The sequence below is a fragment of the Tympanuchus pallidicinctus genome, unplaced genomic scaffold (genome assembly GCF_026119805.1).
Source record: "Tympanuchus pallidicinctus isolate F22 unplaced genomic scaffold, pur_lepc_1.0 scaffold17, whole genome shotgun sequence".
NCBI lineage: Eukaryota > Metazoa > Chordata > Aves > Galliformes > Phasianidae > Tympanuchus > Tympanuchus pallidicinctus.
In genome coordinates, this window is record NW_026294690.1 from 8,158,632 (window position 1) to 8,183,489 (window position 24,858).

The 24,858-nt window shown below is 36.2% G+C and overlaps 1 protein-coding gene across 5 annotated transcripts in view; it reads right to left on the reverse strand.

Moving 5' to 3' along the window:
* Nucleotides 1-614: 614 nt before the first annotated feature.
* The window catches only part of ARHGEF3 (Rho guanine nucleotide exchange factor 3), a 114,545-nt gene continuing 90,301 nt past the window's right edge, over nt 615-24,858 (reverse strand). For all 5 annotated transcript variants that reach the window (XM_052678982.1, XM_052678984.1, XM_052678983.1 and 2 more), the window contains 9 exons: nt 18,137-18,244; nt 11,569-11,739; nt 9,752-9,814; nt 9,323-9,419; nt 9,141-9,217; nt 6,858-7,115; nt 5,651-5,821; nt 3,926-4,112; nt 615-2,941 (listed from right to left, as the gene is read on the reverse strand). In XM_052678982.1, coding sequence (XP_052534942.1) covers nt 2,595-2,941; nt 3,926-4,112; nt 5,651-5,821; nt 6,858-7,115; nt 9,141-9,217; nt 9,323-9,419; nt 9,752-9,814; nt 11,569-11,739; nt 18,137-18,244 — 1,479 coding nt within the window. In that variant the 3' untranslated portion in view covers nt 615-2,594. The remainder of the gene's footprint in view (nt 2,942-3,925; nt 4,113-5,650; nt 5,822-6,857; nt 7,116-9,140; nt 9,218-9,322; nt 9,420-9,751; nt 9,815-11,568; nt 11,740-18,136; nt 18,245-24,858) is intronic.

Genomic DNA, 24,858 nt, shown 5'->3' on the forward strand with positions numbered 1-24,858 from the left:
CAAAAGTCACTCCTTCAAATACAGTGGCATTTCAAAAGTGTTTGAGCCCAAATGAAGAAAACCCTAACAAGAATGATACCATATTCTTCAACTAGAAGTTTACTCTTCTCTTTAAAAAAATACTTTGTTAGATCAAGTCAAAGCTGTAAACCAAAACTGAAACACCTGCACTACAGTGTGTTGTATACGGTTGGGTTGCTAAGCAATGACAAGTACAAAAATGCATGTTCATCTTAGAAGAATCATCATCCGGTTGTTCGATGTTTGTGTGTCCCAAAGTATATCATCTCAGAGTTTTAAAAGAACACAGACTTAGTAGAGACGTGATCCAGAATGTATCAGGAGACATGAGACATATGGTTGCTCTTAATTTTTTGCTCTACCTACTCACTAAATTCATTAAACAACACAAAACTTTGGGGAATGTGCTGGATTATTCAGTGAAGTGACTTGTTTAGCAGTTATTACTGCTGTTTGTAGCAAATTAGATCCAAATATGTAACACTTCCCCCTAGAACCAAAACGCAAGTCTTGGTCATTACATGGTAAGACTTACCGTGCTTACTGTTGAAATCTTCTTGCACAAACAACCAAACCAAATAAAAAAATCAAAATGTTTTAATGTAATTTATTTGAAATGCTTCCAGAAAAGTTTAAGGCTATTATAAAACAAAAATATATAGAAAGAAAAAGTCAATACACATTCAATCCTTCCGTATTTGAACCCTTTACTTAATTTTCTCGCTTTTCAAACATTTCACTGAACAATTTTTATGAAAATCGTTTACCATCTAATAAGCTTTCCTACTCCTTTTCTTCTGTAAATCTTTCCTTTCCCTTGCCTTCACTGTCATTCAGCTCTAAAAATGAAGCAGTTGAAATAAATTACAAAGCCTGAAACAGAAAAAAAAAGACATTTTTTGAAAAAAGTATAAATACAGAAATATGTTCTATCGGGTAAAACAGACATTTTTGGAAAAATAAAAATACCTTGTTTTATATTGCTTATAATCTTGTCACACTGATTTCTGTAATGCACATCAGTATATATATGTGAGATAATTGACATTTACTATTTTCTATAAACCTGCAGGACAAGAAATAAACATTTTTGGCAATAACTTAGTTTTTCTACTTTTGATGGTATGAGTACTTTGCACAGGTTTTTATATTAAGGATCATATAAATTTCTTATAACTTTCATAGCTTGCCAAACTATCAGCATTGGCATTATTTCTTACACTAAGAAATAAAATATTACCTAGGGATTCCTGAAGAATAATAGGATGTTCAACTGAGTGTTTTAGACTGCATTTTTAAGTGACTCATCTGTTTCTCATCATAATGAGTAGATTAAATCAGCCATCAAAAAACACAGTGTCATTTCCAATTACAGCATGAGAGTAAATGCAACAAAAAAGTTTAAAATTAATTTGACAAAAATATAAAGGATGGAATATATCCTAAAGGAAAATCAATTCCCTTTATGTTTGAACTTTCTCTACATAATCCCACAGGACACTTGTAGAGCACCATTTATATAAAATTGTCACTTACTTTAAGAAAAATATATAAAAACCAGCAATAACTGCATGTAATTGTAAACAGACATTTACAGAAACTTAAATGTTTTTAACATTAGTTTAGTGGTGTTTAAAACCATCAGTGGAGGTCAGTGGAGTGCAAAATGCTGAAGAGGGCTTATACACAAGCAAAAGCTTTTTTCATTCTTACCCTATTTGAGAGTATAGGAACAGATGCATATACATATATATGGCACTGAGAGCAAACTACCAACTTATTTACAAATATCCAGTATTCTCAGCATTTCATTTAATTCAGTGCTGGCTGTGCAGGTCTGGTTTTGTTGTTTAGTTGATTATTTTTCGCATTATGTGCTTTGATATTTAAACCATAGCATGATGCTGACCACTTCAATTTACCAGGTTTTACTGTTTATCCCATCAGTCAACTGATGGATCTTTGTACAGTGCTTCATTTTGAAAAATCAGTCCTTAAAAAGTTACTGATTACATGACCCACTACAGTTTTTGTTGATTTAAAACCACAAGAGTTCAGAAAGGTTACTGCAAGATGGGTTGGTTTTTTTGTTGTTTTTTTGTTTTGTTTTGTTTTGTTTTTTTACACTGAACTGTTTTTAACTTCCAAGTCTTTATGCAAACTTAAAATCTCAATACCCATTCCTGAAACTCAATATTAAGTCCACATCTTCAGCTGCCCCACTAAGGGCAATAAAGTACTTTAAAATTATGGAAGGTTCTTTATGTAATGTGCTTATAAGCAGTAGTTTAGAGATTCTGTATACAGCAGGACACTGAGAATAACTGGTCAAGTACCTCTTTCATCCATGTTAGATGTTTGTGGAGCATAATCACGGGGCATGAGTTGCAGGAGATTCCAGCTTACACAAACTGGTAGTTACAGTACTACACGTATACAAGTATTATACAAGAAGGACTGCATTGACATCGTCACAAAAAATATTCTAAAAGTGCTTCTCCAAATGGTTCCATGTGTGGAATGCAAATACTGTACAGGTAAGACACAGGTTTTGTTCCATGAATAGGTTTGTGTCAAACATTGGTTTCTACTTGTTTTTCGCTTTCACAAGGGTTTGTCTGTTCCATACGTTCACAGTCGATGCTGATCTCACTGGTGTCCATACTACAGTCTGACTCACTGTCAGATTGGTCCATTTGCTCAATCATGGTTTCTCCCTCGGATACCCTGCTTCCATTTGGTGACAAAATAAAACATGCTTCTGAGCTCAGCACTCCAGCTTTTCCTGCACACGTCACTTTTTCTTTGGCCTGCCGGATGCAATTAAGCCACTGCTGTTTGTTGAAGGAGTCATTGGCTTGCAGTGAGTGAGACTGGCTTTGAGATCCATTTTTGAAGCTGACTCTGAAGAAGTTTTTGACTGAAAGAAACAATACATATCAAAATGTTGAATGCTTTGGCTGAATCAATTTCATAACAAATGAGTATACTAAAATAATGAATCAGTAAAATCTTTGTCTAATGGTCAAAGTTCGGTTTTCTTGCCAATACCGTATCAGACCAGAGAGAAGAGACCAGGTTTCTCCATGTTCTGTGGGGGCAAGAACTCAGAACAGTGCTATCATTCCTTATAATTTCTTACTGCTGGATTAAACCATTTTGGTTCTTCCATGAATGAGCTAACTGCACAGCTTTAAGTGTATCAGCAGAACTAAGGATCCTCCCATACTTCAAAGCATTTCCTCCTACTCTCTGCACAGCAGATATCCAGAACCTTCACTAAATACTGTGTCATCTGGAAATTGCCTCATTTCTTCCATTCAGTTCAGCAATAAAATGAATACACAAAACAAACCTCACAATTTTTTACAAGATCAGTGAGATTCAAAGGACTCTTGCAATGAAACAAGTATCTTTATAATAGGCTTATTTAATTCTTAATATTAATTCTTACCTGTTGCCATTAACAACAGTAGCTGCAATCTTTACATTGAGCATCACATTAATTATCTGCTAGTTGAAAGAATTAGTTATGGAGTAGCCATAAATGTCTCCATAATTATAATAGAGAGTTCATAAAGACTAAAGCTTAAAATTTCAAAATTAACTTGTTTATAATTTTTCAGTTTTGCCACTCCATTCAATTTACTTCTCTCCTTCTCTCCTACCCAGTTCTGTACAAAAGCAGGTGTAGGGAGGAATTCCATTATCTATAAAGTGGACTGGATTGAGAAACAATCTAAAAGATCCAAGCTACAGCAAAATAACCAGTTTGAAATAAGAACCAAGATATTAGATGTAGATAATGTGAATTTTAGAGATAACATTCTTATGTCTCACTGGCAGATGTCTTAAGGTTACGATGATTCAATATAAGGAAATAAAACTAAAGATCTTTTCATACTTCTCTCATTGTTGCTAAATGCACCACGTATGGATCCACCCAATCGAACCTCGCCATCTTGCAAGTCTTCTAACACAAGATCCATCACTGGAATTGGCTGCCGATACAGCTGGTAGCAGAGCTGTTCATTATGGGTGACAGCTCGAGTAATTACTAAGACTTCTTGGAAGAGGAAGACATGCAGTTTCTGGTAAAAATGTATAATTAACAAAACATTATTATCATTAGCATCATCATTAAACCAGATTTATTTAAACTCTACTACGTTAGAACCATATGTGTTTTCTGAAGTTAAAATCAATAAGGATTCCTCTTTTCCTGTTACTGACCCAGCAAAAAATAAATATGTAACTAACAATTTAAAAACTTCTAAGATTATTCTTTTTGCCTCATTTTTCATGGTCCTAATTCATCTTTTAGTACTGAGATCTTGAAATTTTGATGTTTCAGAGCTTTACCTATTGCACTGCTTTCTGTTTCGTTTAAGCACACTCTATTTTCTAACTCCCCAGATCTTATCTTTTCCTTGCTGTCTGCATCAGTAAGAAACAGGCAACCCATTTCACCCATATCTTGATATCTTGAAACTGTCATATTTTCAGTGAGCAATTATGAGCAGTCTTACTGCAGTTCATATGCTGCTTACAAACTTCAGCTTCACCACATCTTTCTGAAGTTCAGAAAATCAGTTTTAAGTGGCACAAGTCACCTAATATTTTTAAATCATGTTCCTCTCCACGTTTGATAATCTTCAGCATCTTCCAGTAATAAACTGAAATTTTAATGTCATTTTATATCACACACTGAAATTATTTGTTCTCCCCTCCCCTTTCTTTCTACACAATCATTATGAATTATTTGTTTCTAAATTTGTCCATACTCTAGTTCTAAACAGACATATTATTTGCAATTTTAAGAATGCAAGATAGATCCTCAGATCTACTTAGCTTAGTGTTCCATCTTCCAGAAGCTAATGCTTTCAGAAAACTATAATAAGTCATTGTAGCATAAGCCTTTCTCAATACGCCTTGGTAATCTTATATTCACAAAATCCACCTTCATTCTGTTTTGCTACAACATTCACAAATGTACATCAGTGTACATTTCCAGTTTCCCTCCACTTGTGCCTCTTTAATTGTTTGCAGGACACAAACCTAAGCTTATTGTTGTGAGGTTGTTTGTTTGTTTTCTTTTTCCATAGTGCTGTCACCTTTCGCACTCACAGTAACTTTCTGCAGTCTGATAAAAAACAAATCTATTCACTTAGTAGCTGCAAAACTGAAATACAACAGTTATGCAGGACATGATAAAACTTTGAATAAATTTGTTAAGTGGTAACATTTTCATTAGAATGAAATACCACAGAAAGCAGAATGTGTGTAACGTGCCAGATATATGACAACACATAATCCTTCTATTTTGTATGTATAAACATGCTACCTGAGGCAGTCTGAATACATGAATAAATGAATATATAATGAATAAATCCATTTAAACTTGTGCTTATTTGTTTCTTTTGAGAAACTTTCATGAGCTCAATTAATGAGAAAGAATTTTCTCTTTTCTTGTTCATTCAGAGTTTCATGTTGTTTCTGTTTAAAATATAAAAAATACAGGGATGGCTGGTTTCTGCTTCTATTAATATTTCTACTACACTGCCCATCATGCAACACAAAGGCATCTCTAAAAGCTAAAGCTATGTGTAACAACGCATTTTTTCCTCACCACTCCTCTGTTGTTCTTCAGTTCGCCGTGACAACACAGAACACGTGAATTATCAATGAGTGAATCCCTCTGTCCTTCTTCAAGATAAATAAGTCTTTCTTTGTAGTACTGGCATTCAGATTCACCAGTCTTTATGTTGATTTCAGCGACTATACCCTGAATGATGTTAATCTACAAAAAGTGAAAACACGTGAACTTTAATTAGACAGTCTGATATTCAGAGCTATCTTCACATAACTTGAACTGGAGCTGCAATAACACCATCTTAGTTTACAGCATGTTTTTCATTAATTTTATGCATACCAGTCTGTAAGAGAACTGATAATAGCCACAGATTTAAGCAGACCACAGTGTAAAAATAGTCATTTTTGTTTCTTATTCTAACTTGACAAATACATGATTTATGAAATACATCACTTCAAAGATGAACAGATGTTCTGTTGAAACAGAATACCAAAAACTATATGTGGCTATTGAAATATCAAGAAAAGCATCATGATTATTTTTTATTAGATAACATAGGAAATCAATCAAAATATTATTTAAAAGATCCTGCCAGACATTATGCAAAAAAAAAATCTGAAAAAATATGCTGAAAAATTCTTTATGAACATTTTTTATGCTAGGACTTAAAAGAATATTCATGACAAAAAATAATTAATAAATTACAGTAAATGTGAATATCAGAGCTTTGAATTCACAACACAGCTGTCTAGTTTTACAACAGAAAAGTTGTGCTGAGCAAGAGATGAAAAAATAGTAACCCAGCAGCAGTCAGGTACAAGTGTTTTGAAATGTGTTTTCCCCAAAAAAGTAAGGATGTCATTTTGCAGCAGAAATACTACAAACTACAACATATGCAAGTCCAGGCAAATGTTAAAACTCATCTCAGTCACCTAAAATCTAGAACAAAATCTCTGCAATAACCAATTTAGATTAGATGGAAAATGACACTGACAGGTAAATACAAAATTGACAAGGATCCGACGAGCTGTGGACACACCACAGGACCACTACTGCCCTGCTTTCTTGGTACTAGTTTGCTACTGAAAGAAGATTCAAGTAGGTGAAGGGAACTAGTTCCAGCTATACATACCTTAGCATTTCCATAATTTACATAGTTTTCACTAAATAGTTATAAGCATAATGTGCTGTAAATCTTTTTAAAAGGAAATAAATACGAAAAGAAAAAAATCCAGTCACTCACAGCTTCTTCAAGGTGCTGTTGATCTGCATGATCATTTGGTGTGTGTCTCAAAATCTCTCTGAGCAGTAATGGATATTTAACCAAACGGCTTCTTGGGATGTCAAGGAAATTCCAAAGGTCCAGTTTGCGACTAAAAGGTGACTCTAAGCAGCGCTGCAGGAAATCTTGCACTCTGTGATCTTGTTTCTTGTGATCCAATAAGGCTTTGGCTGCTACCTGATTGCTGCAGTAGCTATCATAGGAGTTTAAGCATGGAAGCTGAGAAAAGAAGGAATAAATTAGAATAAATTATTCTGCAGCTGAAGTGAAGCAGTTTGCTCTAAAGAACTTTTCAAGCAATTCAAAATTTGAGAACTCATTCTGAGAGTCTCTTTCCTGGAGATGTATCCACTGTGCAATAGCCACAGGTCTGTAGGTGATTGGGTCAGAGGCAAAGCTCTCTGTAGCCTCTCGCATGTTCTTAATTGTGCCCTCATGATACTCGTGGGTGCCATGCGAGAAGTTGAGGCGGGCAACATTCATTCCAGATTTAATCATTTCCTTCAGCTTGTCCACAGTGCGGGAGGCTGGGCCGATGGCGCAGATGATGCCGGTGTTTCTGGCAGTGGTCGGCTCACAGTCAATGTCCAGGCGGCACATGTGCTCATTGATGACCACGCTTCTGAAATTTATAAGGTCTCCAGGTCTTCTGATCATCTTGTTCATCATTTAAATTATTTGGAAGGATTAGCTCATCCCTCAGTTCCTTGAGATCCCCTACATTATTCCAAAGCATTAAGAATATCTGACCTAACAGTTGTGCACTACCTAATGCAGATATTATTTGAATACAGAAGTCTAATTTTAATTATGATTTGAAACAGAAGCCTAGAAATGAGTACCGTCAAACCTGGCCTGATTCAGATTAACAATATGCTGATCTGATACAGATGTTCCTGTTTGATTAGAAAATATGAAAATACAAAAGCATATCTGTACCATTAGGTTCACTCTTGAAGAGAACATAAGTTTCTTTTAGCTCTGCAGGACATTTTGTGATCAAAATATAATAACACGGGGTTGTAAACATAATGATGATTTGCACAAGTCCTACAAAATGAGCTTTTTCCTACTAAATTATGCACATTTAATTCGTTAAAGGAATAGAAAATTGAATATCTGATAGCTGATTGAGCTGACCTTGAAATCCTTCCTATACTGCCCTCAAGAATCTTAACCAAATTAAGATGATAGAACTGTGTTTTTAATGTGAAAAAAAGCTTGCTTAAGATTAGTTAAAACAATATATCTCTCTACAAATACTGATACATTTACAAGCAATTATATATAAAATCTTCTCCAAAGGAAAAGTAGTCTTGTGTATTCAGGTCAAAAGAAGTTCAACTGGTGTTCAAAGACACCAGAAAATGTACACAGCTAAAATTAATTTATGCAGGGAAAACCAGAGATCATTTTTGACACTTTATCTTATCACTTATCATTAACTATAGCAGTAACAGCATCTCCTGTGTTTAGAATAAAGCACTGTTTCCACACAGAGCAGCTAAATATCTATCATCACTTAATCCCTTAAAAACATCAAGCTCCTTTTCCTGCTACATTTAAGTAGTTAGATATACTTACAAATAAGCTTTTCACACATCTAAATCCTTAAATAAGAGCTCCTTTTTTTCATATAATGAGCAATTTTATCAACAAAACCAACAAAACCTGTTTTTTAGAGTTTGTGGTATTGTACAGTAGTGAACTTTTTCTTCTGCAGGCCAGCGTAAGCGTCTCTCTTGTAACTCTGCCTTTCAACAAACCCCAAGGAATTAGTCTCTCTGACACACTAACAACTATCTATCACTTTGACTGCAATAGAAAGGCATTCAGAAATGACTACAGAGGGGCCTTACACAACGTGACTCCTCAAAGCCTCATTTCTCTCAAAAATCAGAGCACAAATAAGAGGCAGATCCTTAAGCGATCTACATCACATAAATAGACTCTAACTTGGTTTTCATTTGAAGCACATTAAGAAGTGCTGGTTTCCTGCATAGCAAGAGTTTTTAAAATCACAACCCAGTCTAAACCTTTCACAGAAAATCCCTCAAAAGAGAAAAAGTTCTGTTACATCTCTAAACAGTTATCTTTACCTTACAAAAATACTTTAAGAATGTATTTTGGAAATGTTATGCTAGGCATGGAAATTGTAAGTACTTCTGTAAACTGCAAATAAATGTTTTTACTATGCTGCAGCTCCAAACTGAGTCCCAGCATTGATTTTAAAACGTGCCTTACCCAGCCCACAAGGATATGGCCAACGTGTTCTGTTGATCCATCAGATTTCCTGACTTCTTGAAGTCGCCTGAGAAGATCTAATCATGATTTAAAAAAAAGGGGCATCACTTAATGAACCAGATGACTATAAAACTAAATGCAATGATATAGCAGAAAAAGACTATTTGAGTTGTGAGTTTTACCTTCATGTAAAGGAATTAGAGAGTCCAGTGTTCCAAAAATTTGGTTCAACTCTTGCTCTGTCATGATGGATAGTTTAAGCATTGGGTCATGATAAGCCTGAAGATAAAAAAGGAGAGCTTAAATTCATATATCACTGGTAGCTGAAAAAGTAATGATAGTATTTAAAGCTCACATAAATAAAAATGAGCCAACTGCTGAGAATATTTTGTTTCATAAGCATATCTATTTTTTTCTTAAATGAATGCATCATATTTTATTTTTTTAGGATAACAATTTTGAGGTTGGCGTTTTATTTTCCTCTTACAGTTCAAGCAATTGTAAAAAGCAAGGATTATTTTAAAAGAGATAAATTACTGAATATTGTTTTGCTTTTTAACTTGTCCCTACCCACCCCCACATACATACACTTATTTCTTTTTTAAACAGACCTTTTTCGCTAACTTCAGATCTTCTATTAAGTCTTCTTCTCCCTTGGAAAGTTCAAATATAGCCTATAAAAAAGACACAAATATCATAAATATATATATATATATTTAAACTAAAATTGTTAAGAAATAGTTAAGTCACAACTTCATACTGAATACTGAAAAAAGCTCCTCCATTTGGAAACACAACTGTTGGAAAATAAATTACTCCTATTGCTAACTATATCTTAACTACTAGAGTTCAAAAAATACTACCTATATAATCATCTGCATAAGACAGCCTTGTGTGCTGTATAATATTTGCAGTAATATAAGTTCCAGGCAGCCTAGAAGGTCAGGAGATAGATCTTATAAAATACTGCTTTGGTTGTGAGCACTTTTATTTTGCTGCTGGTTCACGTTTAGTCATTTGTTTTTTTTGTTACAAATATCAAGTTATACTAAACAGCCTACTGATGTCAGTTACCTTTCTTGAAGAAGATTTGAGACTTTAAACCTGGCAGATTAAAAATAATCTCTATGCTAATACTCTGATTTACCAGAATAGCTTTGTATTTATTTGTTATACAATTTCAATCTAAACTGGAGTACAATAAAGTTAACAACACTTTGGTCAGAATTTTTAATATTGCAGTCAAGGCTTTAAACTCTCATAGATCATGGAATAACGTCTTCAGCTACTGCAGATTCTCCTAGCTTGATAGTGTGCATACACAGAAGGCTTGCCATAGTGTAAGTTAACTGACTCCTGGAAGTGGTTCAGATATTGTGTTGTGGCATGCAGCATAAGATCCAACATAAAGCAGAACCCTCATGGAAAGCTCCCAAGGAAAGCTCATTTATCTAAGCTCTCTGAAAGGTCCAGGCTTCTGCTCCAAGACAGTATATTATGCTATGCAAACAGTTTCTACAGTTTATTTTTCAATAAACTGCCTTTGAAGTTTTCAATTCTAGAAGTTATTTCTGAGAATGATTTAGTGTTAAAATCTGAAAAAGAAATGTCTGATGTTGTGGCTTGATTTATGACTTCTAGTCCCTGAAATACTCCAGGAGAGATAGTTACAAACTTCGCTGATACTGCTATAAAATTTAGTTGATCTTATACAAATAAATAAGTGATTGATGCAGAGCAAACAGATCCTGGAGTATGCGTGTGCAAACAGACCTATACAAGCTTATGGTTCCCATTTCTCACTTCAAGGCTACCTCACTTGATCACAGGGTTTGTGTCAAGACAAAGCAACTCAACCCAGTCAGTACACCATACTTCTCCTTTACTGATCTCAGTGGGAGCTCTGGTATTGGCGTAACATGAACTAAGTAGGATTTTTCACGTACAACACATTAAAAGCATTGATGTACTCGTTTTTTCCTTTGCAAGATACATTTTTTATTAATACAGAGCAAATCATTACACTTTTCTGTGCATACATAACACCTGTACTTGTACTAGCATGCTCAGCCATCGTTATCAGAATAAAGTAAAACATCAGAGTACCAGCCATCCCTGCAGAAACTGTCACACAAAGCACGTAGGTGCATGCAGTTAGAGTACAATGTATCTTAGTAACTTCACATTTTATTATAGAAATATGATGAGTTGGGTTTTAAGAAAGACTATATCAGTCTAATAAAGGTTAAATTATAATGTCTGGAGATGGAATCCTGCTTCTTGCAGAAATGGTGGTCTTCCGTTTAATTTCAAGAAAGCTTCAAGTGCTATCCTAATGTCTACTATCATTTATTACTCCATGATTTAAAGATGACTTCTTTAAACGTAAGACCTACAGTTAAAAACAGTAATAATTAAACAACTGTACCTCTTGACGCTTGATTTCCTTAGATGTAAGCATATGATTGACACAGACATCAAAGGTCTCACTCCACAGCTTGCTGTCTCTCCGCTTTGTGTTAGCAGCAGGTGTATTTCGAGACCATGGCCGTGGACTGAACAGATCTGGGCGACTGTCACTGCGGAAACTGATAGAGCGCTAGAAATACACAGAAGTGTAACTCTTGTTATATCGGATTCACACTGTGGATTTTTGTTCAGATGGATTTACTTATATAATTCAAACATTTCTGAATAGTTTTTAAAGTAACTTAGTAGCAATTTTCTTACTGGGAATGTAAGAAGTTATTTTAAAAATTCTATACCTATGTCCATGTCCTGTTATCAACACGTTTGAACTGTACAAAACCATACAGTACACTTATTTGCCACGTAACAAGAATGAACTACAGTGGTAATGCCAGAACGGTGTGACACATCAATATGGCTGACTGAATAAAATGTCAATTCAGTACACAGTCAGACAGGAATTATTCATACACAGCACAGATCCACCCGATTAGATCCCCAAGTCTGAAAACTATAGAATTTAATACAAATTTTAGAGACAAAAACTACTATGAATACTATTTGCTCAGTTTGGAAGAAAGCTTCATTTGTTACCTAGAAACTTCCAAAACCTATGACAGCAAAATTTTGTATTGTTGTGTTGGCTGGTTTGTTCTCTGAGGCATGCTATTGCTCAGATGGCTGTACAGAGATGCTATGGGCCTGGAGGATTTCAGACGGAATTGTGCATTACTTAAAGAGTAATTACTGGTTCCAGTAATCTTTTCTCAGCTGGGCAGAAGAAAGGTTTATAAAGTGAGGCTGCCCTTCAAAACCTTACTATCTTGCTAATCAATTGTATTTATTTATTTATTAGTAGGCTATCAGAATCATGACAGATTCAACTGGTGTCACTATTGCAGGTATGTAAACACAAGCAAGATTTAAATTTGTCTTAATGCTCTGACCGAAGTGATTCTCATACATGAAGTAAACCTTTCTACTGGTAACTTCCTGCTTTTGCAGATCATTGGAGCAAGAAACTAATTCACATAGAAAGTCTGAAATGGTATCTGACTAAAAAGAACAAGCATTATCTTTAAGGAAAAAGCAGGCTAACAATCAGGTGTTACTGTTTGTGATGAGCAACAAGTTAGATTCTGCTCACACCACTCTTTCCTACTTATTCCTTAGAATTTAAAGAAAACGTGTTTAAAAAAATCAGTGCTAGCAGATGGAAGATTATGAAACACTAGAACTGGATCTATCATAGCATAATTATTAATATTTCTGGAGCCTTTAAACTGAGATGAAGTGTTCTAGGATCTCTATTATGTATTAATTAAAGTGCAGTAAAAACGAAGTCAAATTTTAAGCAAGTCTTTTGTGCATTGAGATATTTTTTTCTGTAGACTAATAGAAAGAGTTCAGGCTATAGATGAGTACTTTACAATCTCATGTTGTTATTTTCAAAGTATTCCTCTCTCGTTTTATTAAAATTAGAGGCTTCACTCTGAAGTCTTACCTCTAAAATATCTCAAGTATTCTAAGTTGTTCAAATATACTACGTTTCTGTTGTTATTTAAAACCAGCTTTATATAACACAGTCATCTTTCAATTGCTGTGGGTAAGAATATTCAAAACAAAATAAATTCCCTTCATTTTCAGGTTGAAAGCAGCATATACAAAGCACAATTCTTGAAATTCTCCTCTGAAGACAGAAGTCCATGAAATGCTAATGATGCCTATAAACACAATGTTTTTAATTTAGAAGACACAATATAAATAAAAACTATGCCTTTTTTTTTTTTTAATAACAAAAGTCATTCTGAGCCCTACTTGGAGTTGGCAAAACCCAAAAAATAAACACAACACATACACATGTATACACATACGAACCTCACAGAACTTTGCAAATCAGGTGCTAGTCTCCTTCAAGATTTAAGAAGATAAAAGAAACACACATGAAAGTTATATGCTTAATTTATACTTATTACAGTGATGAATCACAGAGCCCATTATTTTCACATGCAGATGGAAAGATTAGGGAAAAAGAGCCAGATGTGTTGCAGCCACAAATCACCAGCCACGAGAACAGCCAAGCAGAACAGCTGTCATTCCATGACCCATGGTGGAATGCCCCCTTCCATGCATTCCCATATACATCCTCAAGAATACAGCTCCTTCCTTTGTAGTAGTTTTCTTGTTAACGGAATGTTTCATGTTGAATGAAGAAAATACTTATGAAGAAAAGAAACAGAGAAGCTGATCTTTACAGTAAAAGTCCTGATCTTGAAAGCTTTTAACAAAAGGTCATGTAACGTGTTATAAAACAACATGCAGCCCATAATAGCAAACAAACTCCATACATGTTGAGAAAAGTAATTTCTTACATCCACTGACAGTTATGTTTCTCTACACTGCAGTGTACTTGATATTATTCTCTACAGTTCTATGTTGGACAGAAGGGGCATAAAAAGGCTGACACTCAGAAGGAAACCACACATCTTTTACTTCTTCAGATAAGCTGTAGAAATTGACTTGTAAAGCCACAAATAGAAACTAATGCATCACCAGAGAAATACTATTTAATGCTAAAATTAATATGTTGTCACTTGAAAGTCAAATAGACTTGAACTTTCAATGCTGTAACAGACAAGAATAGAAATGAGAAGTGAACTCAGTAAGTAAGCCTAATTTTTTTAAAAAAGCCAAATGAATAAATGATTTCAATAAGACACTGATTATAGTTCAAGACAGACGTACATCATTCTAACCATCTAAATTCTATTATTTTACCATCTTTTTCTGAAATAAACACACAGTACTCCAGTGGGGCTGGAGAACTAAATTTAAGTTTAGCTAGCAGATTTTAAAAACGAGTTAAGGTTCTGTGCTGGTACCTTGGCAGTTACCATCAAGGGAAAAAAAAATTGAACACTGAACTTAAACTGAACACTATAAGGAAACTGCAGAAATGCCAAATCATTATTTCTACATCTTCAGTCTTTTAAAAATGCTTTCTTAGTTTCTGGTCTCCTTAAAACAAAACAAAAAACCTGTCGAGGCACATTGGTTAAAATCCATGCCTATTAAATTCTGAGACAATTTAAATTTTCTTATAAAATCCAAAAATTAGAGGACGTTTGGAAGAATGAGACCCCAACTCCTGGTTGTGCTCACTGTATTTGTCTGACTGCAATGACATTCACTGACTATTACCAGACAGTTAGTGTGAAGGGTGTATGTGTTACTGATGTTAATTCTGGCAATTACAAACATTACTTCCAGGTGCAACACAGCAAACAGCTTTACGTATTGAAGGAAGGCAATTATAGATCAAAGTTCCAGCATTCAGACTGATGACAAGAAGAGCTTTCTTCTTAAGAATTTTTAGAAATTTGTGGTGTATCTAAGGAAGATAAAAACAATTTGGATTCTCTATTTAAATTCAAGACACTGATGAAAACTGAAGTGGTGGAAGAAGCTAACCAGACTTTAATTTTTCTCATCAGCAACAGCTGGAGTTGGTTTTTTTTGTGCTGTGTTCAGCTTAAGTCTAACAGCACAGCTGTGAATAAGACCAAACAGAAACAAACAGATCATCACAATCATTAGTCGTGCATGATGCAGACTAAAAATACAGCTAAGAAATGAAGTATTTTTATAGGTGGATAGTTAGATAGGAATACCTGCTCAGCATTTGGCATCCTGCAGAAATGCAGACGGAAAGACGCTCTGTTAGTGATGAAGTTAACAGAATTGTTCAGTTAACCTGTAGTGTCTATGTGACAGAAACAGAGTGACCCAGCAAACTTCATGCATTTTGTTACTCCACATCCCAGCAGGAAGTATTGACAACAATGTGCAACATGATAATGAAGTTAAGAAATAAGATACACAAACTGACCAATTCTATAATTCTATAATAAAAAATATGCAAAACAGCAGAAGTTGTTAAGAATGCATCTTAGGAAACACTGCAGAGCTCTCAGTTCCAGAGGTGTTTCTCTTCAATCAGCACGTAGAAAATCCGCTAATACACAAGTTGCGTGTACAGAGGTAAGGAAAATTACACACAACCTTTTTCTTCTTAATCAAACATATCTTTACTTCAAAAATAATTATATAAGAAGATTTATTTGAATTTTCAGGAAAGAAATACAGAATTTTCTGATTGCATGAAAATTGATCCATTGAGAATTATTTTTTAAGTATTATTAAAACAAAACAAACAAAAAAAAACACCTTAAGGTTTTAACTTTAGGGACCCACAGTAAGAAATTAAAGCAAAACATCAACACGGGCTGTACACGCTTCCCAAAATGCTTCCAAGTGATTTCCAATTAGGCACCCGAACACAAAGTCAGCCATTTGTTTCCCCTCTTCTACTGCTGCTGACAAAGTCAGATAAGAAGTCAATTTACAGTCAGATATGAAAGCTTGTTTAGAGACACTGCCAGCATTCACCACCTGGAAATAGATTTGGATCTAAGACTTGGAGAACATGAAAGTCAATTTCTCATTGCAGCTCTTCCAAGCTCAGTTACTTAGAGGAGAAGGTATGAAAAATATCACTGATTATTCCACTCAGAAGCAGAGATTTACTTAAAATACATTCTTTAACCAAGAGGAACAGAGTAAGATAGGAATGCTCACAACAGCAGGACTTCTATTTAAAACTCACATGAGCAGACCTTACAAACCCACCATTTTAGGGAGCATATAAACAGAAAGGGGAATGGCTGTTTACATGGGTAGTGATAGGCCAAGGAGGAATGGTTTTAAACTGAGACAGGGGAGGTTTAGGTTAGATATTAGGAGGAAGTTTTTCACACAGAGGGTGGTGAGGCACTGGAACAGGTTGCCCAAGGAGGCTGTGGATGCCCCATCCCTGGAGGCATTCAAGGCCAGGCTGGATGTGGCTCTGGGCAACCTGCTCTGCTGGTTGGTGACCTGCACATAGCAGGGGGTTGAAACTAGATGATCACTGTGGTCCTTTTCAACCATTCTGTGATTCTATGATTTTCATGCCTATTTCTGTAAAAATTTGTCCTGAAACAGTAGCTCTCACTAGGTTCTACAGAGGCTGCTAGTACATGCATGAAAGCAGTTTGTTTCAATAGCTGAAATCAGACTTGATTAAATACTATTTTTTTTCTGGACAAACCAATCTCAAAGGCATTCACTGCAAAATGACAGCGCAGGTACTTAAATGAGGACAACAGCTGTGGAAGGCTGTGAAAAGGGAAGTGCTGTGCTCAGAAGCAGTTTAGCCAAAAATTAATTCACTTTCCACACGCCTCACAACTGGAACTAATGTACTCGTTTCAGAGCCAGGCCAATTTTTTCCTTCAGGCAGACTGTCGAGGAGATTTATACACTCCAGGGAATACAGGCATCTCTGCTCTACTCACGCTATAGTATACATTCTGGATCCAACCCAGACTGAAGGCAGTCAGGCATTTTGCCTCTTCTCCACCTCAATAAATGCAGCTTTTGTATGCAGATGTCTGTGCTTTCAAAATAGGAGGAACTGATCACAGGAAAATCAATGTTATAAGATACTACTGTTTATGAGATACTACCACTACAGAAGTGTTTTTGTTGGGTTTTTTTCCATAACGTTTTATTTAACAGATAACATCAACGTTACTCTAAGATAAATACTTTTGATTAAATAACATTCTAAACACTTGGATAAAATTATACTTCCTCTCTTTAGTGAAATCTGCATTTTTTAATAATTCTATTTGGATTGTACATGTACTTTGTCACAGAAGCTACTTTAAAGAAGAAACAGTGCTATTTTCCAAAGTTTTCTAGATCAGATTCCCACCAGTAATTCAGTTCTTAACTGTTCCTCACTCATCATAATCATTAGGAGTTGAGCAACCACACATTTTGAAATCTCTAAGTCTGAAGTCACTAGCACTTCATAAATTCAAGTTCTATTCTTGGCTATGTTAAATATTATGCATCTAACATATAATATGGAAATTGTAACTACAAAATGATTTAATTTCTTAGATGCATTTAAAGTTTGCTTGCGTTTGATTAATTTTTATCAGCAGCTTTGGAAGATTACCTTTTTCCAATTGTTCAGTACATCTTTTCTCTAGGGAAAGTCAAAGTTCATCACACAGAAGGAAACACGTCAATTCTATCTGACTGGCTATACCAAAAATAACATTTTCAAAGAAATCTGTTAAAGTTAACAGGAAGTAGTGTCATAGAAAACTCTGTTCTTCAAAAAATTTGAAAAGCAACTTTGCTCCAAGTGTAACTGCTTTCCTGGTAATTAATAAACATTAATTATCTGGACAGTGAGTGAAGTGGTTCTGAGGTAGGAGTTCCGAGTTTTTCAACTGAGTGACTTCACAGTCACAAATTACCTAAGCCCATCTATCATATTACGGAGGTGTGTATGCTTGTGTCCACACATGTACACGCATTTCAGACTGCCAGAGAAACCCAAAAATGTGTGTCTGTGTGTGCTTTCCCCTTTTAGAAATGCAGTTGGACGCAGCAGTGCCTGCTGTTATTACCTGAAGTGTCTGGCTGAACCGCTTCAATGGAGTGGCTCGTACAGGAGGAATAAGATTTGCTAGTGATGTAACTCTAGAAAGAGGCTTGACCCGCTTGTTACTGGGTTCCTGGATTAGGAAAAAAGGGAAAAAAATGGGGGAAATGTGAGCATTATTATATAGACATTGCTGCCAGTTTTGCTGATTTTCCAAAGAAAGTATTTATAAAAAGCAAGTTTGCCAATCCGATATATAATTAGAGTGAGCAGTAAATAAATAGCACTTTCAAATGCTGACAATGACAGATTACTCCTGGCTGGTACATGCAGGTCCTGGACACAGTGGAAAGACGTCATTGTGGAGAAGCTGGCATGGCTGGTGGCAGGGGAAGGATAAAGAGACAAATATTTTATGACGAGAACTTATTCTTAAGAAAAGACATTTCCAGCAGTGCTTTGCAGCTAACGTGCTATGATAACCCTGTCACTGAAATGAATATTTTCAAATAAAACCAAGTTTGTTTCTTTGCTTTCCGGTGCTGTCAGTATGTGATTTTACTCATTTAACTGTATTTCACTCTAAAAAATAAGATTCAGATCAATCTGTAAATGTCTTTTGTGCTCACGTTCATACAGAGATACCCATACATATTGACAAATACATTAATAACATTTTCATGTTGGTTTTTTTTTCCTTAAAATAATAAAGTTAAAATCTACCATAAAGCAATATTTTTCTTTTCACATATACTTGTTAACAGCTCTTATGCCCTATACATAATACATAAACACTTCAGTGTAACATGTCTGTTGTCCTGTAGATTTTAAAAGCAAACCAACAACAAAACTGCAAACAGAAATCATAATACAAGAAAAAAATATAGTGTAAATACAAAAATAAAACAATTACTCTTAGCTTTCTAACCTCCATCTGACATTCAATGATCTTGAACAGCACATGCAAAATGCAGCTTTTGACAGAAAAAGAAGCAAAACTTCCAAGTGACATTAAAAAAAAACACTCAACATCTTATTTCAAGGGTATCCTAAAGCAGTTCATCTTTCCTTGTCAGCCAAGCTTACAGAGTTTGTGTAGGCTTCCTATGCCTCCAATTTCCTAGATAGATCTGTAAAAAAAAATGAGGCATGCCTATTATGCTTTTGTTCAGAAAGGCAAATCTTATCATCCCTCTTCAGAGGGGGAAAGGAAAAAAAAAAGTAGCAATGATCATTATCTGTATTACAAGCAAGAAAAATTTTCTTCCATCAGAGCCACAACAGAGGAAAGGTGAGAAGCAGCAGCTATGCATTTAATTTACTTCCCAGCAGGCAGACCTGGAAGTCCATAAGTGCCTGCTGAAATGAGGGACACAGTGTTAAACTCCCAAGCAAAAATAAAGTATTTGTCCAATATGAAACTCAGATTAAAGCATTTTATCAGCCTAAACCAAGCTTCTTTATCTTCACCAATACACTGCTAGTGATATTCCTTCCTTCCAGCAGTCACATCTTTGACACAGGCTGTCAAAGGAGTATTATTTTGATGTCATTGCAGCACCACCAGCAGATCTACACAGCTCCGAAGCCCTGAAGAAGACAAATCTTTGAGATTCTACTGCAATTCTTCTCTAACTGGTGGCTCAGCCATCAGCTGCTTCTTTCCGATGACCACTCAGAAAGCCAGTCGTGCGGCACCACTGACATCCCATGGCAGAGCCTGCTTACTGCCAGCTGTGCTGCAGCGCGAGGACACCAAGTCCAAGGCAGGCAGCCGGTGCTACACCAGCAGCACAGCTTTTTCTAGCAGCAAAGCAGCAAGCATTGCTTCAGAGGAAGTACCACACCTCCAAAACAGAATCTGAAACTTCAGAGACAATAAAACAGGAGCAGGATAGAGAGGAAGAGATTTCTCCTCCTTTACTGCTAAGTGCTCCCCCAAGTCTAGCAGACACGTGCATTGTAAGCTATAATTCATAATTTTGCACAAATGGTCCTTCAGTTTTAACTTTTAACAGAACTAAGTCTAGGAAGCCTTGAATACTTTTCTGGGGGATTTACTGACAGCAAAAGAGATAACCAAGGAAGTACAGTAGTACTTCACTGCATCTCCACAGCATCATTTGCATGCAATGCAAAGGCTTGAATCAATCCTTCTGAGCAGTGTTTAAGAAAGAAATGGTTTCTTTGTTCTTACTTGCCTATTCCTGCAACTGTGTGGATGACAACAGCAAAAGTTACTTAATGACAGCAGGGCACACGAAACCTCAAGCAGTTGTGAAAATTGAGGCACAGCATCAAATAACCATGGAGAAAATCAGCTTGAGTAAAAAGAAGGGAAATCATCTTTCTCTTGAATAGGGAGAGGAAGTGAAAAGAGGAAATACTATTTCCCCTTCTTCATCTCAGCCAGTCCAAACACTGCCTGAAACCTGCACTGTCTACTAGCCAGTGATGCCAGCAGTCTCAGGGCAAATACACTACAGCACTTCCTTTAAAACTCCCCCATCCATTTCAAGGAGAAAACTGTCCAGACAGTGACTTACATATACATATACACACAAATACATACACATGCACACACACACACACCCCAACATACATATAAAACTAATGTTATTAATGTTTACGCATAACCTTACTGGCTACAGAAAATGATGTTAAAGATAAGAAACACGAGTTTAAGTCATTATCGAAAAGCACTGCGCTCTTCTACAGCTGCCTGCTTTCAGCCACCAGAGGTCAGCATCTCACCCAGTTGTCAAAGGAAAGCAGCATCATCACTGAGTGAAGGTGCATCCGCAAAGGTCCTACCTCTTATGTCCCAGCCTCACATTTTGTCTTCCTCACGAAGAGCACCATTTGATCTCACATAGAGAAATCTGATCAGAATTCAAAAGAGCTAAAATTCATCACGTTCATCATTCAGCACATATTAGGAATTCAATGTTTCAATCATGAGAGATCAGCATTATTACAGGATTCCAGCACAACCATTTAAGATAATGAATCAATAGTTTCTGAATTCTAAGACTTCACGCTTAACAAGATACACTTTCAGATCTGATTTGTAAATCAGGAGTTCCTTGTTATGGGGAAAGCTTCTTTCTGTATACTTCAAGTTTGACTTTCATCCTGCATCACAAACAGTCTGGTAGGTTCTGATATCCAGCTTCAAGTGAACTCATCCAACCTTTGTGTGTCACATCCCTCAGAGACCTCTAACACTGACAGCAATCAAAACTGAGTGATCGCTTCCACTGTGGAACAATAAAGCTTGTATAGGAAGGTTTTGACAGTGCAATGGAAGCAGAACTCTATCAGAGCAATTCCAAAACTGTAGGACAGTAATACTGAAACCCTTGGTCACTCTTGTCATGGTCGCAGCTTTTCTGTTGCAGGGACTACATCCATTCCTCTACTATCCTCATGTTATCTGCAAGGCCAGTCCAAACCAGTGACTCAGAGAAGATGAACTACTGAGACCAATGATGTGTACAGGGAAAATTCCAGACAGGTGCATAAAAAAGTGTGTGTGTGATCAAATGGAAAACAGTGTGTGTGAGCTGTTCTGTTCTACTCAGAGATACTGACCAGACTGCATTTGCACATCAGTCCAAGATCAGGAGGTTGCAACTCCAGATGCTGCTTCCCAAACCACTTCAGCGCTGTTTGTTTTGTTGTTTGTTTGTTTTTTTCCTAAGCTGGCTGTGGTTAGGAATTCCTATTACACGTGTTCATTATTTCACTACTATATGATCTCTGAACTTATCTGTGTTTGTGGTTAACTGATGGTCCTGCAATACAAATGTTTGGGGCTATAAATCAAAGCAGACAGGAACTCAGAATGGTGAGATTCCAGCGTCCACCCAGCAGGAAGCAGCCCCTGTAAGGGCACACTGTTCAGAAAGCAAACATTAGGTTCTAGATCTGGGTCCTTGACTGTCCTCAAAGGACTCGGAGACCCTCAAAGTCATGAGTCCTCCTACCCATCCTCCCAGGTCAGGGAACTGAGAAGCAGATGGGATTTAGCAGCTGGATCCGCTGGGAACTGGGCCAGGACAAAAAAAATTCAGGAGTAACAATTCTTGCCTGACCTTTTAAAGCCAATATTGATATTTAAAAAAAATAATTTCAGAGCTTTGAAATAAAACTGAATGTTAGATTGCACTGTCAGAGTCACTAAGGCTTGCTGAAACAATATGGCAAGTTAGGAAACAAAAGATCCAGGCCACGCTTTGGAAAAGTTTCCAAAATGTGGGGCTGGTATATGTGATGTTAATCTGACAGTGCTTTAAATTTGATATAAGGCTAAATAAAGCTGAGGGAAACATGAGTGCAGAAACTTCAAAGGCTGCACAGTCCAAATGAAGCCAAATTAATACCTGACTAGACTAGAACAAAGAGCAGCTGGCTTTCAGAGGGAACTGTATATTTGAACTCAAGATGACTTCAGTAATATCTGAATATTTGAATTCAGAAAGCAAAAAATTAAAACTGGAAATTCCATGTGTATATGTATCCTCAAAAAGAGCTCTTGAAACTGAACAAACTGAAAAATAAGTAAATCTGCGTACGAGGTCTGGATGGTTCTGGAAATCACGAAGTAGACATCTCAAATAACTGCTATGTTCTTCTGAGAGAACATTTTTTATCTATTTTTTTCATGGGAATTGACAGGAAGAAAGACTCATCACAATGGCATAGTCATCATCACAGATTTGTGACAAGAAGACAGCAGATAAGAAGTTGCAAAGATGCCATGCCTGCCATTTGTCTGTTGAAGCATGAAGGACACTGCTTCATTGTTAATTCATTCTGTAGATGATTATATTCTATAAATATGCACACTGTATTTGTAGCATCTTTTACATATTAAACTCTAACCTAATAGACTGCCAAATACGAAAGGAACCGTCCAGCTTTAAACATCCAGCTCTCCAAACATCACAGCATTCTGATACAAGGTGCTGCTTTTTAAAATTGTAAGGTGGTAATTTCAAAATACCATGACTTTAGCAAAGGGAGAAGTTTTCTATCATTGCTTTTCTCTCCATCTAACAGACACAGATTACAATTCAGAAGTCCAAATCTTTGCATACAGCTCCTGAGGCAAGCAAAACACTCAACAGCCACAGAAGCATATTAAGCACAAAATCCTTTGAAGAATTAGGCACTTAAACTAGTTGCAGTTAACGACAGCTACACTGATGTTATCATTTCTTCATGAGCAAAATCAGCATCTAACAATTGGATTTCTTGTATCCAGTAACACAGCAAGCAGATCTGAAAAGCTTTTAGAGGGGGGGAACTTTAGGGAAGAAGCTAGCCCTTCTCATTCTTTTCATCCACAAAGTAAAATTACTCTTCTAGCAGCACAGGTAAAGTTCAAAGTAAGTACCTTCCTGTCGGGGTGAGTTAAATCTATTTAATATTACTGACTACTTTTCTATCACTGTCATCTGACAAGGCCACCAACACCTTAATTATCACACTTGGATGGATAGATGATTTTAATTTTCCCACAAACAGAAGGAAAGGAAACAAAAAGGACTAGGCTAGATTTCCCTTGCATTGTTCTCAGAACAGCAGAGCCAATGACCTGGATATCACATACTGCAGGGCACAGAACAGTAGTTTAGTGCTATATAACAGACCTTCATTTGCTTCAGTATCTCATTTCAAAATTCCTACACTCTGTACTCCTGACCAGTGAGCCACCGATTTCCTCCCAGTGAGCAGTAGAAGCAAATGTATGGTCACTGCTAGCATGATTGGTTTTCCACCTGACTCTCTCATCTCTTATCAGCAACTTCAACAACTACCTACAAAGCAGGGAACTGCTGCTGCGTTTGACAAACAAGGGAAAATATTTCCCTCAGGGCTCATTACACTTTGTCCTCAGCCCACGTGCAGCCCTACTGTGATTGCACCCTGTTGATTTTTCTGATTATTTTTGAAACAAACTTAACCAAAGGAGCGCGCAGATTTTTTAAGTCAATGTAGAAAACAAGTGGTACGTGGAAACTTGAACAGGAACTTAGCATTTTGAAATATTAGAACTTACTCCTTCTGCCTTCAAAGGCAAACTAACCTTCTGTCAGCCCACACACAAACCAGCTGATATTGGCAATGCTCACTGAAGGCAGCTTACTAATGTCAATGTCACTGGAGTTCAAGGACTTCCAGAACCAACAGGCTCTTAGATAAGTACCGCAAGTAGCTGACTTGGGTTTACTAACTTTCCTGACATGTTACCAAAGATATGACAGGCACTTTTTTTCCTTTGAATACACTGTTTGTTTGTGAACCCAGACAAACATGTACGTGAAGTATTAATTCTGTATTTGGGAGCACTCGTTAGTGCAAAGGTTTTAATTGAAATTAGTCTCAAAGGAATTAATGCTGTTTTAAATGGGAGACTCCATAAATTGAAACAGCACAGCACCCTTTGTTTCAAACATAATTCACAAGTGGTGCCAGCAAACTAAAACAGAACCACTGTTTCAGACTTCATATTACTGGCTGAATTTCCATAGCCCTATACTTTAAAGGTTATTAGTTTTTAGTCAACTTTATAAGGGTAAGTCAACATTTGTCATGGCAGGAAGCCCAACATTATTATTTTTATTAGTCTGCTACTAGTTAAATTGGCCTAACATTAAACAGTTCTAATAAATGCCCCCAAAACTTGGAATTCAATTAAAAAAAAAACACATTCAAACTCTGTTCCACAGGATGTTATCA